Genomic DNA, 19,623 nt, shown 5'->3' on the forward strand with positions numbered 1-19,623 from the left:
TTAAACTTTTCTGTACTAGACTTTTAGTTCTCGTTTATAAAATGCAAATAAAATATTTGGAAACAGTAAAGCGTAAGAGGCACAGCTAGAAGTCTGTGCTGATCTTGGAGGCTGGTGCTTTTTACCTGAAATGTTAGCTTTAGAAAAAAGAAGACTAAAAGGGTAACCTGATTTAGTCCTTACTAGACTGTGCTGGCGTGGGGTTTTCTTTAAAAATTGTATACCCTCTCCATTTTGTATGTTTACATTAATAAAAATAATTAATTAATAGTAATTGTACTAATTGTTTGCTGTGTGAATTGACTAACATTACTAATATAGCAAATACACATGGGGATTGCATTTGCATGGCCTAATTAATAACGTAAACTAATTTCGTATGCATATTAATAATAGACAATTAGAAATTGCATGATTATATGTTGCTTTCATGATGTATTTGTGATTTGTGCATTATTAATGTGAATATAACCTGCATTAAGTGTTGCTTCTGCTAGATAAATACACACACATAGGGGTATTAGTAAGGGGCTAACATTTTATTAGTCATTTCTATGTATTAATTACGTTTTTGTGTTTCTTTGCTTAAGTTGACCATTTGGTGGCCACAAAATGGCCGACATCCCTATTTGACGAACACGACTCCATTATGAAGGTTTCTGGGTGAAGTGCGCATGCGTCACCATCAGCTACAGTGGCCTTTGAACGACCCTAACTCAACTGTGCCAACCAAGGACACACCGGGCTACCAGCCAGCTGCTCTGAAAGAAACAATGAAAAGATACTATTCCGTGGAGAAAAATAAGAACTATATCTAAAGACACAATTATACGTATGCGAAAGCGGTGGAACCAGTTTAAACGGACCAATTAGAATCGTTCAAAATATCATTTGTTACTCTTTGGAATGTAATTTTACTATAAAAATGGTAGAATAGAGAGGTTGGAAAAAGCGAGACCCTTCAGAAGATTTTCGATTTCCTGACGTTATGCTGACGGAGAGGACGGTGACACTGCAGGACAGCTGTTTCCTAAGACTCTGACAGTATGAACCGATGACCAAGATTTTGACTTAGAGGGCGACTTTTAGCCAGAATAGGTAACTATGATGATCTATTTGCTTGATTAAACCAGAGACTCAAATTCAAAGTATTTAGATAACATTTAAGATTCATTACAAGAACTGTGTTGGGTCGTTATTATGAGAAAATGTATTTATGTAAATGATGTTATAGATTTTGTTATCACTCCAACCTGCAGCTAGCTGATCCATGGCCTATTCATGGGAGGAGTACTAAAGGAGAAGTTTAGGACTGAATAAATAGGGATATATGAGTATTTCCTTCCATTACAGCGAGTGAAACAATCGCCTCTTTGGAAACAGGTTATTAGAAGGATGAATGTTGGTGTTATGGGCCTCACCAGCGAATGTAGTGATTGTGTGTGATTTATAATCTGTGACGAAAAGAGGGATTTTGCATTCCGCGCCGCTTCAACTGTACCTCACCTGTAATATCTGTACTTTGAGAACCCCCTTAGATGGTTCGGGCTCGCTCGCTACACTGCTTAACCGTGACGTGAAATGATGCATGTAATGTATCATGGGAGCCCACCTTGAGGAAGGACTCTGGCACTGTAGATGTTTAAGTAATTAACTTTAATTCTTTATTTTAAAGGGTTTACGGAGAGCGCCGGGAGACGTCCGATCAGCTCCTCAGCTCCGCGCTAATCGCGTTATCCCCCAAGATGGCCGCCGCACTCTACGTCATCGCGCACACCACGAAGACTAGAGCGCGACACTACAATGCATGTCTAGAAAGTGTGTCACCAACATGAAAAGTTTGGAAAGCTGTGCTTTAGCATATGATGTACTGATGTACAAATGACATCTTTCGAATACCATCATAAATATTGTAGAGCTGTCAAGTTTATGAGCTCAGTTGGAGAGTAGCTATTGCTCTGTATGATTTTTCTTTGCATTTTAAGGCTGCATTGAGGAACGTGTAGTTCTGTTTTTTAATGTGATAAACAGGACTACAAATCTCAGAACACAAAGAAAATCTATTCTTGATATACAACCCCCCACCCCATAGACTGGAAATCGTGGGAGCTCGGCCATCCTGAACACTCAGTCTTTGGCCTTCAATGGTTCTGGGGCCGCTTCACGGAGCTCTATCGTCCTAGACAAAACACAAAATTAAATATTCTGGAAAGTGTGGGAGAGTAGAGGGTTTGCACTCACGCAGCATGGCGGCTGGTGCTGACCCGTAGCATTGGGAAGTCAGCGCGCCAGTAGCTGAAGCGCATGAGCAGACCTGGACGGGTCTGTCTTTGCGCACTCGTCACAGCATGAATCTCAAGGGCGCATGCGCAGACCGGGACGTAACTGTCATGGCGCACCCTTGTTACAGCATGAATCTCTTCTGCGCATGCGCAGCGCCGGGGTCACCGCACCCGTGCGCATGCGCAAAGCGCAGGTCTATGGCTGACAGTGACTCGAGCTGAGGCCAGCATCGACCCCCCATGCACCCGGGGCAGCCGAGGAGGGGCCCGGCCCCCGGGCTCCGGGAGTCTGCCGTGGAGCACGGAGGAGGCATGGCTGCCTACCCCCTGGTGAGAGGGCTGGGCCACTGCACCCTGCAGGGAGGGGAGGAGGGGGACTGGACCACAGCACACTGATTGGGGGGGGGGGGCTGAACCAGTTCACACTGATGGGGCGGGGCTGGACCACTGCACACTGACGAGGGGGGGCACAGCACACTGTTGGAGGGGGGCTGGACCATCTCCCACTGCAGGGGGAGGGCTGGACCACTTCACACTGCAGGGGGAGGGCTGGACTATTTCCCACTGCAGGGGGGAGGGCTGGACCACTTCACACTGCAGAGGGGCGGGCTGGGCCACTTCACACTGCAGGGGGGAAGGCTGGGCCATTTTACACTGTTGGGAGGGCTGGACCACTTCACACTGCAGGGGGTGGGAAGGATGGAGCACTTTACACTTTTGGGAGGGCAGGACCAATTCACTTTGCTGGGAGGGCTGAACCGCTTAGCACTGCAGGGGGTAGGAGGGCTGAACCACTGCAGAGGAGGGGAGGGCTACACCAATTCATACTACAGAGACAGGAGGAGGGCTGAACCATTTCAACACTACATTGGTGGGAGGGCTGGACCACTTCACACTATAGGGGTCGGAGGGCTGGACCACTTCAACACTGCAGAGGTGGGGGGCCGGACTACTATGCACTGCCCGCTGTAGGGGCATGCAGTATGGATCGGCCTCTTTCATCCAGACATTTATTTAGGGATATGGCTGGATGAAAGAGGTCGATCCATTTAATATTTTAAGGCCCAACAATGCTCTGCTAATGCTTTGATTTGGACAATTTATAAAATTGTCTGGGTGCCCAGATTTAAGAGCTCTAATGAAGGTGGTCACGTGCAAGCTAATGCTCTCCGTCACCTACGGTGCTCTCGTCTTTCAAAACAGGCTGCCCATTTGGCTGACTGGAGTCCAAATTAACTGATTTAAAAATGTCTCTTTCCTACCCGTTTGCATCACGCAATCCCAAATTAAATTGGAATTCAGGTGCTGAATGGAAAGTTCCTGTCCTATTGCTTAAAACTTAAAAGGGCTTTGGCTGGGACCTTAAAGCAGCTTCTGTGGCGTGTAATAACACAGAAGAATCCCCCATAGTCCCAGTAACATGTCATCTCGCTGTGAAACCTGGAAGCCCATGAGATATGGTCTGCCAATTTTTCAATGCAGCAAAAATCCTGTCCCCAGATTTTGATGGGAAGTTGCTAAATGAGAAACCCCATGGCATTTGGCAGCGAACCTATATGTTCTTGGGGTGCTGCCAATATGTCAATCTTAGCCCCTGTCTAAGAGTTTGAAGAAGCAGCTGATGAGTCTAAGGTATGGGTTTATTCCCTTGAAGGCATATTGGTATAGCAAAGGGTGCAATTGAATGCTGCTTAAAGGGAGAATCTTCCCAGCTAACCACCTGTTTAAAATTATATTTTTTAAGTAGCCATTGTTTCTTTTACAATTACCACATAGGCACTACACTCCTTAGACGCCTCAGAAGCTCCCTATGGTCTCCATCCCCCCAGAGAAAGTTTGATTCAGGAGGAACTGGAGAGTCTATAAAGATCACACTCACTGGTGCAGCAGTTAGCCCTCCTTAAGTCCATCTGATAACTAGCCTGGGTTACAGGGTTTGCACCCAAAGCATCATAACAGTATTGTAAAGCATCATAACAGTATTGTAAAGCCCCTTAGCAGTTTAGCAGTATTCTGAAGCAGCTTAGCAGTATTCTGAAGCAGTTTAGCAGTATTCTGAAGCAGTTTAGCAGTATTCTGAAGCACCTTAGCAGTATTCTGAAGCAGTTTAGCAGTATTCTGAAGCAGTTTAGCAGTATTCTGAAGCACCTTAACAGTATTCTGAAGCACCGTGGCAGTATTCTGAAGCACCGTGGCAGTATTCTGAAGCACCGTGGCAGTATTCTGAAGCACCGTGGCAGTATTCTGAAGCACCGTGGCAGTATTCTGAAGCAGTTTTAGCAGTATTCTGATGCACCTTAGCAGTATTCTGATGCACCTTAGCAGTATTCTGAAGCACCATGGCAGTATTCTGAAGCACCGTGGCAGTATTCTGAAGCAGTTTTAGCAGTATTCTGAAGCAGTTTTAGCAGTATTCTGAAGCACCTTAGCAGTATTCTGAAGCACCTTAGCAGTATTCTGAAGCACCTTAGCAGAATTCTTAAGAACCTTAGCAGTATTGTAGAGCGCCTTAGTAGTGTTGTAAAGTGCCTTAGCAGTATTGTGAAGCACAATCGGCATTCTTAAGTGCCAATAGCAGCATCCTTAAGCGCTGTAGCAGTATTCTTAAGTGCCGTAGCAGTATTGTAAAGCACCATAGCAGTATTGAAAAGCACCCTAGCAGTAGTCGGAAGCACCATAGCACTTTAACTACCAGTTTAAGCAGTGACTCGTAAATCAGCCACTCTTGTTGGGTGTCGTAAAGCCTAGAGCACGATTATCAGGCTTCGGGTCCTAAAATCCTTACACAGCACTTTAAAATCATTTAAACAACCTTTGAGTGGTCTCTTGCCCGTCAGATGCCCAGTACAGTAGGACTTTCCATCAACCCTATAGCCGGATTTATATGTGGGCCCTTTTACAGCTCCTAGTAGAAGGCGCAGTTTCACACCGTATGAATTTTTTGGGGCCAACGTTTATTTGGTAAAACTCTGCCCTCTGCCCTTTGGATGCCTGGTACTGCATGGTGTCACTGCATCCTTGTAATTGGTTTTTGATATGGGTATACCCAAGGTTTCCAGCTAGAAACCGCAAACCCACATTGTAAGAATTCTTGAGAACCAGTTTTTTGTACCACCATTTGATCTGCGACCCTGGGTTTACCCAGGTAGAAAGTTCTAAATTAACTTCCCTTTTTTTAAACCGTTATTAGGTTCTCCAGGCATGATCTAACCTAGATGCGAGACACACACCTTCTTCTAAACCCAGTCTGTATTTAGATGTGTGAGAATTACACACGTTGAAAGCAGTTGCAGTGTGTTTTAAAAGATTGCCTGACCTTATTAATTGATTATGCATTTGTGATCCTGCTACCAATAGGCACTGCAGGAGAGTGGAATTTAATAAAATATGTGCTTGTCCAGGAGGCACGTTCCTTCATAAATCTACTTGTCCTGTAACAAAATCCACTTGTCCGTTTTGTACCATGTAATGCGGTGACCGATCGTGGCAGCAATCTTATGATATAAGAGCTCTGATATAGCCTCTCTGATTATGACAGGGCTCATACAATTGTAGTGTTTGAATACTAGACATTCCCTTATGTTGCCCTGTTTCCGCAGATCTGCCTACTGGGGCTGAAGGTAGCGTTCAGCAATAGTTCCAGGGTTGCAATGCTCTATTAAGTCTGTGCATACTACTAACTTGCATGTTTTAAGGGTTTCCACCAACTCTTCTATAATCTTTTCCCATTCTGCGAAAGGCTGGAACTTACCTCCTGACAATGTCAGATGTGAAACTTCTTCCAGGGTTGGGAAAAAAGTAGTTGGGGGGAAAGTGAACTTGCAAACACTTAAGATTTTCGCATGAGCAAATTGACACATGCATATTTGCTCGTGCTAAAATGCAGTTCACAAATATTTTCTAGGAGTACTAGATCTTGGCCTACTTTTATAAACACCTTTTTTGATCACCCATAGCGCTATTTTTTTTCTTCCTGTATTTTTGTGGGAACATTTTATTTTGAAAGCAAGGGATCATCAATCATGCTTTGATGCTTTTGCAAATATTTGCATCTAATCAGAGAACATTCTGGGAGCATGATACATAGCCTCACATTGCTAAACCAGGGCTCGAAAAATCAAAAAATTGTTACTGAACCTCTAGGTCTAGTAACTTAAAAAAAATACGCGACCTAACTGTAATGCACTTGACCTCTGTGAGAAGTTAACAAGATTTAAAGGCATTTGTATTGCTCATTCACTTTGTGAGCAATAAAGATGCCTTTAATTTTCGGTTCTGTTCCTACTCGCCAGAAAGGGCGAGTAGGATCTAAAAATAGCTAGCCCTATTTAAATCGAGCTCTCAAATGCGAGTGAGCAAGTGGATTTTTCGAGCCCTGGCTAAACTTTGAAAACGTGTGTACACTTGTTTATACTGGAACCACTGTCAGTAGTGTAGTCCGAGCTTACAACACTTACTTAGAGCGCTCACCCTAATAATAAAGGCTTTGCATTAATGAACCATAAATACAGGTTTGAACAGCATTAACACATGGCCACAACAAATATTACCTTAACTGCAGACAATGCCCTTCCCTGATCCATAATCTGTTACTGTAAAATGGCAGCTAAAGGGTTCTTGCTGCAGGGGGTTGGACCTACTTGCCCAAGGACAAAATACACATTAAAACTTGTTGCCCTTGACCCCAAACAATATGTCCCGGGCATCGGGCTATAGGAATTCGACATCCCAGTAGCTCTGTAAAAGCATGATGAACTCCAGCGCTGTCACCTTGTCATGTAATCATAGCGTCCATATGGAGTAAGATTTGCTGTTGGTTAGTCTAATATTTTGATTGTTTTAAGATATGATTCATGTTATTTGTATTTTTATTATGGTTTTAATATGGATCACTTGTTTGATTTATTATATGTAATGATTTTAATTATTGCACAAAGTACTAATAAACCTAATCCACTGCTGGGGGTGGGAGGGCTGCACCACTTCAAAATGTGTGAGGTGGGAGGGCTAGACAACTATACACTGCCCACTGCAGGAGTTGGGAGGGCTGAACCACTTCACACTGCGTGAGATGAGTGGGCTGCACAATTGCAGGGGGTGCGAAGGCTGGACTACAGCAACGGCTCAGTAATGGAGTATTAGAGGAGGGGTGCATCAATGCACACTGCAGGGGGTGAGGGGGCTGAACCACTGCATACCGCAGGGGGTGAGTGGGCTGAACCACGTCACACTGCAGGGGGTGCGAAAGCTGGACCACAGCAAGGCTCAGTAATGGAGTGTTAGAGGAGGGGTGCATCAATTCGCACTGCAGGGGGTGAGGGGGCTGAACCACTACATACTGCAGGGGGTGAGTGGGCTGAACCACGTCACACTGCAGGTGGTGCGAAAACTGGACCACAGCAAGGGCTCAGTAATTGAATATTAGAGGAGGGGTGCATCAATGCATACTGCAGGGGTTGGAAATCCTGCACCACTTCACACTGCAGGGGGTGAGTGGACTGAACCACGTCACACTGCAGGGGGTGCGAATGCTGGACCACAGCAGGGGGCTCAGTAATTGAATATTAGAAGAGGGGTGCAGCAATGCACACTGCAGGGAGTGGAAATCCTGCACCACTTCACACTGCAGGGGGTGGGAGGTCTAGTCCACTTCACACTGCTGGGTGGGAGGTATGGACCACTTCACACTACTGGGGATGAGAGGGCTATACCACTTCACACTGTAGGAGATGACTGGGCTGGACCACTTTGGGGGTGGAAGGGCTGGACCACCGATAAAAGAGGAGGAGAGCTTGTCATGATCCTCGCGAGCCATGGGGCTTCCAGACAGAAGATCGGCGCCACCCGGGGGTATCTAACCGCGCGGCAAAGGAGCGCACTCCCAAGACCGACTACAAGTCCCAGAAGACCTCGGGACATCCAACGGCGGAGCACCGGAAGCGGGGTCGGTCACATGACCGCCGCTATAAGACCATCCCCCTCTGGAGAAACGGCGCTTGACAATCCGAGGAGGTTCCCTGAAGACAGCGCTTAGCGGATGGTATTCCCCGCTGGAGGACGAGCGCTCGCTTACCATTTCAGCATCGTGACTTCCATGTCCTGTACCCGTTGTTACGCCGCTCCTGAGGTCTCCCTGGTTCCCGTTCTTGCCTGAGGTACCTAGAGCCGGTATCAGGTAGGACACTCCGTTGGGAGGAGCAGGAGCACCCGTTTGCATCATATTCTGCAGTGACGTAACTGCCGTAGCCCAGAGTCTTTCCCGAGGAATTCCCGATTCCGTCTCCTTCGTCTGCGTGGAAGCCCTGCCGCTTACTTCGACATTTGTTTACAGAGAGAGAACACCATATTGTTTAGATAGGCATTGCTGGATACTGCCACGGTAGTGAGGTTAACTACCGCGTGCGCATCAACAGAACGAACTGGTTCTGCGCAAGCCATACCCTATCTACCGTTTCCAAGACCGTGATGCCAACGGTCTCACTGACTGGGGAATCGAAGTTAGCGCCCACAGTAGGTGAGTGGTGGCCCTTGAGCGGGGAACAGGGAGGTAGGAGGTAAGTGGTACTTCCTTCCCTAATGCTTTGACTTGTCTGTCTCCTCCTTACTGCAGCTTACTAGAGAACTACCCGTCAGACCCTCCGGTTCCCGAGACAAGCGGACCCGATCCTTCCCTTCATTCGTTCCTCTCTTTTTCCCCCTAAGTGCCTCTACCACGCGTTGGTTGTTTTGGTTCGCCAGCGTGGGGTTGCACCAGTGGGAAGGGAGAAATATTCTACACGCCATCGTTCCTGCCGATCGATCCGCAGGTTAGTAGGAGCCTAGAGTATACGGCTACTGCCGGCCTGACAGATTGTCAAGCCCACGTATACCTTTCGGCCTGAACGATGGACTCCAATGTCGTGTTGACCTCCCTGTTGGAAAGCATTACGGCTTTACAACAGGAAGTGCACGATTCTAGGTTAGAGAACCAGGATATGAAAAGAGAAATGAGTACCTTGCGTAGGGAGGTTGCAGGCATTACGAGACAAGGCCCTAGCAAGAGTACATATATAAAAGATTGGACCCTTCCCCCTCCTGCGACACGCACAACCCCGGTAATGGGGGGTGGTGCCACTGGTACAGGGTCCTTTACTCCTTCGGGCACGCCCCAACCTCCACAGGATTCTGCTCCGACAGTACATGTCATCCAGACTCATGGTATACCATTAGCTCCCCCCGAAAGGTTCTTTGGGGACCCAAAGAAATTTGAGACCTTTCTTAACCAATGCCGGCTACACTTCCTTTGCAAACCAACGATCTTCCAAGAACATACCGCCAAGACTTCCTTTATGATGTCGTACATGGGGGGCAATGCAGCCAGCTGGACCATTCCGTTGATGGACAGAAACGACCCGGTGCTGCACAACTTCCACGATTTTTGTACCGCACTGAGAAGATTGTTCGACCGCAAGTCGCACATGCTATCCTTGGATCGGGAATTGCTCACTCTGAGACAAGGCTCGCAGGACCTGCTATCGTATATCACGACCTTTAATCGATTGGTGGTGGAAACCGACTGGCCTACCGAGAAACGCTCCACCCTCTTTTACCAAGGTCTTCGAGGTGAGCTGAAAGACGTGTTATCGCAAGTGGTTCAGCTGCCTCCCACTTGTGAGGAGCTGATTGATCTCGCGGTGCAGTTGGAACATCGCCTACAAGAACGGAAGACGGATAAAGGCCGAGGTGAGAACCGCTTCCCGTTGCCCAGAATGAGATCGCTCCCCGAAGACCGTCAAAAGACCATAGATCTCAGCGAACCTATGCAGATCGGGGGAGTGCGAGGTCCTCTTACCCCCGAAGAACGGGAAAAAAGAAGACAACAGAAGCTGTGTCTTTACTGTGGAAAGAGTGGGCATTTTATCAGGGAATGTCGCGCGAGAGCCAAGGCCCCGGAAAGACCCGGTCCCCCACATGTACCTGCAGCGACCTTCTCACAGGAGTCGGAAAACTAGAGAGCCCACGACAGGAAGGGATCACTGCCATGGGTACCGATTCATCACGGATCCCCCTTGCACTCGCTAACACTATGCAACCCGCCGTAGCACACATCAATGTGTGTGTAACCTTATGGATCACTGAAAACAGCCTGCTAGAGGTGGCGTCCTTGTTGGATTCGGGCGCCACCGGAAATTTTATGGATCTCCAGTATGCTCGACGGTTTGGGGTGCCATACGAAAAGAAGATGATACCCGAAATAGTGAAGGCCGTAGATGGGAAGACCTTAACCTCCGGACCGGTTAGATATCACACCATTCCCCTGAAAATGAGGGTGGGGGAAGAACACTACGAAGTCCTGCAGTTTGACCTGATAGACGCGCCTCAATTCCGTTTGATCCTAGGCATGCCGTGGCTAACGCTACATGACCCGGTAGTACGATGGGCAGAACGTACGGTGTCACTGACCTCTGAGTATTGCAAAACGCACTGTACTCGGCACGTCTTGCAGGACAATGGTTCCAGAACACAAGCCAGTTTCCTCGCTGAAGGTCGGGAAGAAGCCGAGTATTGCTGCGCTGTATCCTTACCCAACGAATATCTGCAATACCAACCGGTGTTCGACAAACAAACAGCGGCCACATTACCTCCCCACCGAACATTTGATTGTCGGATCGATCTACACCCTGGAGCGGACATCCCCTGCAGTCGTGTGTACGCTCTAACAGAACCAGAGACCCGTTACCTCAAGAAATATCTGGAAGAGAACCTGGAATCAGGATTCATCCGCCCTTCCTCGTCGCCCGCCTCGTCTCCCCTCTTTTTCATCGCCAAGAAAGACTGCGATGAGTTACGAGCCTGCATCGATTACCGCGCCATCAACAAGATAACCATCAAGAACCGGTACCCTCTCCCCTTGATTCCCGTATTACTAGACCAGCTCAAAGGGGCCCGAATATACACCAAGCTTGACCTTCGAGGTGCATACCATTTGGTTCGCGTAAAATCTGGGGACGAATGGAAGACGGCGTTCCGAACGAAGTTCGGTCTCTACGAGTACCAAGTAATGCCATTCGGGCTATGCAACGCCCCAGCAGCATTTCAGTTCTTCATGGATGAAGTTCTCCGAGGTCTGCTGGAGGTGTGTTGCATAGTCTACATAGACGATATACTCATCTATTCGTCCACCTTACAGGAGCACATCACCCATGTGCAGGAAGTGTTGACACGTCTTCAACGACATTCGTTGTATGCCAAGTTAGAGAAATGCTTATTTCATGTACAGGAAGTTGCCTTCCTAGGGTACATCATTAATGCACAAGGGTTTCAAATGGATACCGCCAAAGTAGATGCAATCACTTCCTGGAAGGCCCCAAGCCACGTTAAGGCGGTACAACGATTCCTGGGGTTCGCCAATTACTATAGGCGGTTTATAAAGGACTTCTCGAAGGTAATCCACCCCATCTCTCGTCTACTGAGAAAAAATACTCCTTTCGTCTGGGATCAAGAGGCGGAACGGTCTTTTCAGGAACTAAAACGACGGTTCACAACAGCTCCCATTTTGTTACGCCCAAATACTGACCTGCCGTTCGTGGTGGAGACGGATGCGTCTCAATACGCCATAGAAGGAGTGCTATCACAACGGCACCAACAAACGGGGCAACTCCATCCGGTGGCGTTTTATTCCAAGAAACTATCCCCGAGTGAGGTGAACTACTCCATTACGGACAAGGAACTACTGGCCATTAAACGGGCGTGCGAAGAGTGGAGGCACTATCTGCTAGGGGCAAGCCATACAGTTGAGATGTACACTGACCACAGAAACCTTTTGTTCCTGAAATCGGCCAGAGCCCTCACACCACGTCAGTTACGCTGGTCCCTATTCTTCTCTGATTATGACTTTCTCATCAAATACAGACCTGGACCCCAGAACGGCAAGGCCGACGCCTTATCCCGTATGGAAGAAACCATACCCCCTGAAGCGAGCCTACCCTCTGATCCACCGTCGATCTTGCCCAGCAAGGCGTTTGCTCATCAAGTGCATGCTCTCACCTCGTCAGACGAATACCTTGAGGCAGTAAAGGCGTCCTTAACTGACGTCAACATTCCAGCCTGGATACAAATAGACCCAGCCCACAGAACAAAAAGAGGGGAATTCCTGTTCCAGAACGATGCCTTATTTCTCCCATAGAAGGCACAACAACAGCAAGCGATTGCCTGGGTTCATGATTCCGCGCTAGGAGGCCATTTGGGGGAATACAAAACCATAGCAGGGCTCGAAAGATCCTTCTGGTGGCCCACATTACGAACAGATGCCAAAGAATATCTGAAGAATTGTGCCATCTGTGCGCAGAGTAAGGTCAGCCATTCGAAACCAGCGGGGCTGTTGCGTCCCATACCCATTCCACCAGCCCCATGGCATACGGTATCGATGGATTTCATCGTTGAGATGCCACCCTGTGAAGGATACTCCACCGTGCTAGTAATTATAGATCACTTAACGAAGATGGGCCACTTCGTCCCTCTCAAAAGACTACCCACGGCGGGCGAACTGGCTCTGGTATTCCTACAACATGTGGTGAGAGCACACGGACTACCAAAGGTGCTTATAACAGACCGCGGATCCCAGTTTACCTCACGCTTTTGGAGAAAACTATGTGAAACTATGAACATTGATGCCCGTCTATCCACAAGTTACCATCCCCAGACGGATGGCAAGACAGAACGTCTGAACCAGACATTAGAACAGTACCTGCGCTGCTTTACCCTCCAAAACACCATGGAGTGGTACCCCTTAATATGGTTAGCAGAGTTCGCCTACAATAACGCAGAACACACCACCCTAGGGTGTTCCCCGTTCTTTTGTCTTTATGGTTTCCACCCCGACATTCTTCCATTCGAGTGGCCTGTAGTCACTACACACCCTACAATTCAAGAACACCATACACATCTCCGCACCATTCTCAGAGAAACCAAACTCCATTTAGAGACAGCGCAAAACACACAAAAACTATACGCTGACAAAAAGAGAGCGCCAGAACCCGAGTATAGGGTGGGAGACAAAGTATGGTTATCCACCAAGAACTTACATCTAAAGGGGGTGGGTAAATTGGCACCCAAGTACGTGGGGCCATACAGAATAGACCGCGTCCTGAATCCCGTTGCGGTAAGACTAAGCCTTCCTGCCTCCTGGAAAATACATCCTGTTTTCCATGTTTCCCTTCTCCGACCATGCCCTGCCAACATGAGACTACCTCTGACTCCCCTCCCTGTGGAGGTGGAAGGGCAAGAGGAATATGAAGTCCAAGCCTTATTAGACTCCCGACAAGTGAGGGGAAGAGTTCAATACCTGGTTGAATGGAAAGGGTTTGGGCCGGAAGAACGGACTTGGGAACCAGCAGCTAACTTACATTGTCCACAACTACTCCGACAGTTTCACGCCCAACATCCTGGTAAACCAGGACAACCGCCGAGACGGCGGTCCTTGAGAGGGGGTACTGTCATGATCCTCGCGAGCCATGGGGCTTCCAGACAGAAGATCGGCGCCACCCGGGGGTATCTAACCGCGCGGCAAAGGAGCGCACTCCCAAGACCGACTACAAGTCCCAGAAGACCTCGGGACATCCAACGGCGGAGCACCGGAAGCGGGGTCGGTCACATGACCGCCGCTATAAGACCATCCCCCTCTGGAGAAACGGCGCTTGACAATCCGAGGAGGTTCCCTGAAGACAGCGCTTAGCGGATGGTATTCCCCGCTGGAGGACGAGCGCTCGCTTACCATTTCAGCATCGTGACTTCCATGTCCTGTACCCGTTGTTACGCCGCTCCTGAGGTCTCCCTGGTTCCCGTTCTTGCCTGAGGTACCTAGAGCCGGTATCAGGTAGGACACTCCGTTGGGAGGAGCAGGAGCACCCGTTTGCATCATATTCTGCAGTGACGTAACTGCCGTAGCCCAGAGTCTTTCCCGAGGAATTCCCGATTCCGTCTCCTTCGTCTGCGTGGAAGCCCTGCCGCTTACTTCGACATTTGTTTACAGAGAGAGAACACCATATTGTTTAGATAGGCATTGCTGGATACTGCCACGGTAGTGAGGTTAACTACCGCGTGCGCATCAACAGAACGAACTGGTTCTGCGCAAGCCATACCCTATCTACCGTTTCCAAGACCGTGATGCCAACGGTCTCACTGACTGGGGAATCGAAGTTAGCGCCCACAGTAGGTGAGTGGTGGCCCTTGAGCGGGGAACAGGGAGGTAGGAGGTAAGTGGTACTTACTTCCCTAATGCTTTGACTTGTCTGTCTCCTCCTTACTGCAGCTTACTAGAGAACTACCCGTCAGACCCTCCGGTTCCCGAGACAAGCGGACCCGATCCTTCCCTTCATTCGTTCCTCTCTTTTTCCCCCTAAGTGCCTCTACCACGCGTTGGTTGTTTTGGTTCGCCAGCGTGGGGTTGCACCAGTGGGAAGGGAGAAATATTCTACACGCCATCGTTCCTGCCGATCGATCCGCAGGTTAGTAGGAGCCTAGAGTATACGGCTACTGCCGGCCTGACAGAGCTGCATGACAATAGCGAGTGGGAGGACTGGGTCGCTCCTCACTGGAAGGGGTGCCTTGCTGGATCACTGTGCAAAGTAGAGCCTGGAAGGGCTGAAACACTGTACACACTGGAGGGTAAAAAGAGGGGAGAGGATGTGGTGTAATGGCTAGAGCTGCCGACCTTGGAGCCGGGGACACAGGTCTGAGTCTCTGCGTTGACTCAACAACCTGTGATTCTGGGCAAATCACGGAGTCTCCCTGTCCCTGCAAAAAAATGAATGTCTCCTTGTGTAATGGAAGTGGTGCTCATGTAAAGTGCTCCAATACCTTTGGGTCGAGTTTGTGTTATCAAAAAAACTGCAAAAAAAAGAAAAAAGGCTGGCTCGCTCAAGGGAATAAGGTCTTAACCACTGCAAAGGTTTCTTTAGTGGAAGGGCAGGACCCATGGTGTGGGTGGGAAGAACTGGGCCACAGGAGGATGGTAAAGGTCTGAACCACTGTTCGCTACAGGGCGTGGAAAATGGCTGAAGCATTGCACAATGTAGGGAGTTGTAAAACTACTTGACCATTGCACAAAGCAGGGACTGTGAGAAGTTGGCCTGGCATATGCTGTCCACTATTCTACTGGGCACCTTCCACCAGTCCAAACAACCCTTATTGATGATAGGTTTAAGACAACCTTTATTGAAAGCTATGCTAGTGGTAACTATGGAGAGCAGCCTTCAGGCTAAGTTTTGAAGGAGTGTAACGCAGCTTGGTTTACCAGATTATAACCTCTTGAATATCTAAATGAAAAGAGAACCACACAAGGTGTGTGTGTGTGTGTGTGTGTGCGTGTGTGTGTGTGTATATATGTATATATGTGTGTATATATAAATATATATATATATATATATCTATCTACTGGCAGTCGCTAGTAGAGTAGATAGTTATAGTTAGGACCGTGTTTCCATAGGAAATCCGCAACATTCTATTTGGAATAACTTTGGCGCCGGTTGACGAATCCTCGCGAAATTTTCAAAATAGGTGGGGCGCTCCGCTCCTACCCTGGAAGTCTCGGGGGGGATTCGTCAAGTGGGGGCTGAGAAAAAAGGGGGGTCCTGTTGGAAGGCGGGCCTCGGGGGGGGGGGGGGGTCGGAGAGACCACCCAGGGGGGCCCCCACACTGCACGAAGAAGCCGAGCGCTGCTGAGAAGCCTCCAGGGAGAGGTCCTTCTCCTATAACGTATTAGCACAGTAACACCACCACACAGGACTCAAGGGGATTCAGCAAGACGAGCAGTTCTTTATCAGTACTTATGAAGTTACGATTATCAATATTTACAAGGGGGGGGATCGAAGGATCCACAAGAGTCTCAAAGTCTTTGGTAGGGACGGGGTAGCGGGACAGTCTTTAGCAGCAGCTTGGTACGAGGGTACCTGGGGCCCAGTTCTTATCCCCACGCTGGAGGGCCTCCGGATCTCGGAGGGGTCGAGCCGCGACGGCATCAGCAGGGCTCTGGTGTTCAGTCCGTGGAGTTCGAGCCGCGACCAGGTCAGCAGGGCTCTTCGGTGTCTTGGTTCAGCTCGAGCCGCGACGACGTCAGCAGGGCTCCGAGGGAGGTTTCAGCGAGGTTGGGCCGCGTCAGCAGGGCTCGTGGTAGAGTTTCAAGCAAGAGTTCTTCTCCGTTGGGTCGGCCGCGATTCAATCAGCAGGGCTCTCGACTCCGGGATACAACTGCGGTCCTGTTGCAGGGTCGCCCCAGATATAGGTCTGGAGCCCTTTGATGTCCGGACCCTTGCGCCCGGGGGGCAGAGAGGCCGGGCTGGGAGAGGCCAGACGCCCAGCGGGAGAGACACCAGGCCCAGGAGAGCTGTGGGGCGATCGCACCTAGGTGTGGGAGGACGGTTGGGGGTCCCATCGATACTGCCCTCCGCCGGGAGTGGGGAAGTGTTCACGTGGTACCCCCTGGCCAGTTGTTGGTGCCTGGATGTCGGGGCTTGCTGGGGCCGAGGCCGGGTTGAGCGGGGCCACGTAGGCTGGCGCGCAGAGTTACGTACAATCCAAGATGGAGGAGCCCCGAGGTGCAGGGGACCTCGTGCGGCTTGGCGAGGGGGAACAGGACCACGCCACGAGGCCGGCTCCAACAAGCGTCCCCCCCCCCCCAGCTGAAGGCAGGGAGAGTCACCCATCTCCTTGGGGATTCTCCTCGTCGAGGCGGAAGAAGCGGGACAGGCCGTCGGCGTTGGCGTGGTCATTGCCGGGCCGGTGTTCGACGGAAAAGTCCATCCCTTGCAGCGAGATGGACCACCGCAGCAGCTTGGGGTTCTCGCCTCTCATCTGCATTAACCATCGCAAGGGCCGGTGGTCGGTTTGAACCCGGAAGTGGGTGCCGAAGAGATAGGGCCGGAGCTTCTTGAGGGCCCACACGACAGCGAAGGCCTCTCGCTCGATGGTGCTCCACCACTGTTCCCGGGGCAATAGCCGTCGGCTGATGAAGGCCACGGGTCTGTCGAGTCCCTCCGCGTCTGCCTGGGACAGGACGGCCCCAATTCCATATTCGGAGGCGTCCGTCTGCACAACGAACTCCTTGCTGTAGTCAGGGGCCTGTAGTACGGGGGCAGTGCACATCGCCGTCTTGAGAGTCTCGAAGGCCGACTGGCAGCGGGGTGTCCAGTGCACCTTCTTGGGCTGCTTCTTGGACGTGAGCTCTGTGAGGGGGCCAACAATGCTCCCATAGTCTTTGATGAATCGCCGGTAGTACCCGGTGAGGCCCAGGAAGGCCCGGACGGCTGTCTGGGTGGTGGGGGGGTTCCCAGGCCTGGATGGCATCAACTTTTGGTTGGAGGGGAGCCACCTGACCGCTCCCCACCTGATGGCCCAGATAGGACAAGGATCGGTGACCTATCTGGCACTTGCTGGCCTTGATCGTGAGCCCGGCCCTTTGGAGGGCGGCCAGGACTGCCTTGAGGTGCCCCAGGTGCTCAGCCCAGTGGTTGCTGTACACGGCAATGTCATCCAAATAAGCCGCGCTGAAGGCCTCTAGCCCGGCCAGGACCTTGTTCACAAGTCTCTGGAAGGTGGCCGGGGCTTTCTTCATGCCGAAGGGCATCACCCGAAAGTGGTAGTGCCCATCAGGGGTGGAGAAAGCGGATCTCTCTCGGGCGCCGGGGGTGAGCTGGATCTGCCAGTACCCGGCGGTGAGGTCAAAAGTACTCAGGTAGCAGGCTGCTCCCAAACGGTCGATGAGCTCGTCGGCCCGGGGAAGGGGATGGGCATCGGTCTTGGTAACAGCATTCAGACCCCGGTAGTCCACACAAAATCGTAGCTCCGGGGGATTGCCTGGGGCGGCGGCCTTCGGTACCAGGACGACGGGACTGGCCCACGGGCTGTCGGAGGGCTCGATGACCCCGAGGGCCAGCATCTTTGCCACCTCGCCCTGGATGCAGGCCCGCACCCGGTCGGGTACTCTGTAGGCTCGGTGTCGCACAGGGGGACTGTCCCCAGTGTCGACGTCGTGGACGCACCATGGGGGTCACCCCCGGAGTGAGGGAGAAGAGGACTGCAAAGGGCTTCAACAGCTGCTGACAGTGGTGGCGCTGTTCCGGGGTCAGGGAGGAGGCGAGTTGAACGCCTTCGATGGACCCATCGTGCTCGCTGATTCGCAGGAGGTCGGGTAGGGGCTCGGAGTCGTCTTCGCCCCCATCGTCGGTTGCCAGTAGCAGGCTCAGTTCGGTCCGGGCAAAGTGGGGTTTGAGCCGGTTAGCATGTAGGACCCGGAGGGGGTTCCGGGGGGACTCTAGGTCGATTAGGTAGGTGACGGGGCTCTTCTTCTCCACCACCTTGAAGGGCCCAGTCCATTTGTCCTGGAGGGCGCAAGGGTCAACCGGGGCCATGACCCAGACTTGCTGGCCTGGCTCAAACTCAATGGTAGAGGCGTTCCGATCATACCATCGCTTCATGTCCTCCTGGCTGGCCTCGAGGTTGGCTTCGGCCAGGGCTCGGAACCTGCGGGTCTGGTTTCGTAGGGTCAGGAGGTATCGGTAGACGTCGGGAGGGGCATCTTGGGGCTTCGTCTCCCAGCCCTCCTTGACCAGGCTGAGGGGTCCGCGGACCGGATGCCCATACAACAGTTCGAAAGGGCTGAACCCCAGGGACTTCTGCGGGACCTCCCGATAGGCAAACAGGAGGCACGGCAGCAGGACATCCCATCTCCGCCTTAGGGGCTCTTCCAGGCCCTGGATCATTCCCTTTAAGGTTCTGTTGAACCGCTCGACCAATCCGTTCCCCTGAGGGTGGTATGGGGTGGTGAATTTGTACGTGACCCCGCACTGCTGCCACAGGGACCGCATGTATTTAGAGATGAAGTTCGTACCCCGGTCGCTCACCACTTCTCGGGGGAATCCTACTCTCGAGAAGATCCCCCATTAGGGCCCGGCCCACCACGGGGGCCGTCACAGTCCGAAGCGGGATAGCCTCAGGGTACCTGGTTGCGTGGTCCACGAGGACCAGGATGAAGCGGTGACCCAGGGCGGTCCGGGGGTCCAGGGGCCCTACAATGTCTATCCCGACCCGTTTGAACGGGGTGTTGACTGTTGGGAAGGGCTGGAGGGGGGCTTTGACCCGTCCCCCCGCCTTCCCGCTGGCTTGGCAGGTCTGGCAGGACCGGCAGTGGTTGTCCACGTCTCTCCGCATCCGGGGCCAGTAGAAGTGGGTCACCAGGCGGCTGTAGGTTTTGTCCTGCCCCAGGTGCCCGGCGAGTGGCACATCATGCGCTAGGTTAAGGAGGAACTCCCGGAATCGGAGGGGGACCACCAGCACTCGACTGGCCCCCAGTTCCGCAATCTTCTGT

The 19,623-nt window shown here is 51.1% G+C and overlaps 1 protein-coding gene across 2 annotated transcripts in view; it reads left to right on the forward strand.

Annotated features, from left to right (window-relative positions):
- Positions 1 to 2,450: 2,450 nt before the first annotated feature.
- Positions 2,451 to 19,623, forward strand: part of LOC146822549 (uncharacterized) — a 249,153-nt gene continuing 231,980 nt past the window's right edge. For both annotated transcript variants that reach the window (XM_085613666.1, XM_085613667.1), the window contains exon 1: positions 2,451 to 2,612. In XM_085613666.1, coding sequence (XP_085469792.1) covers positions 2,523 to 2,612 — 90 coding nt within the window. In that variant the 5' untranslated portion in view covers positions 2,451 to 2,522. The remainder of the gene's footprint in view (positions 2,613 to 19,623) is intronic.

This window comes from Triturus cristatus, chromosome 6, assembly GCF_964204655.1.
Source record: "Triturus cristatus chromosome 6, aTriCri1.1, whole genome shotgun sequence".
NCBI classification, from domain to species: Eukaryota; Metazoa; Chordata; class Amphibia; order Caudata; family Salamandridae; genus Triturus; species Triturus cristatus.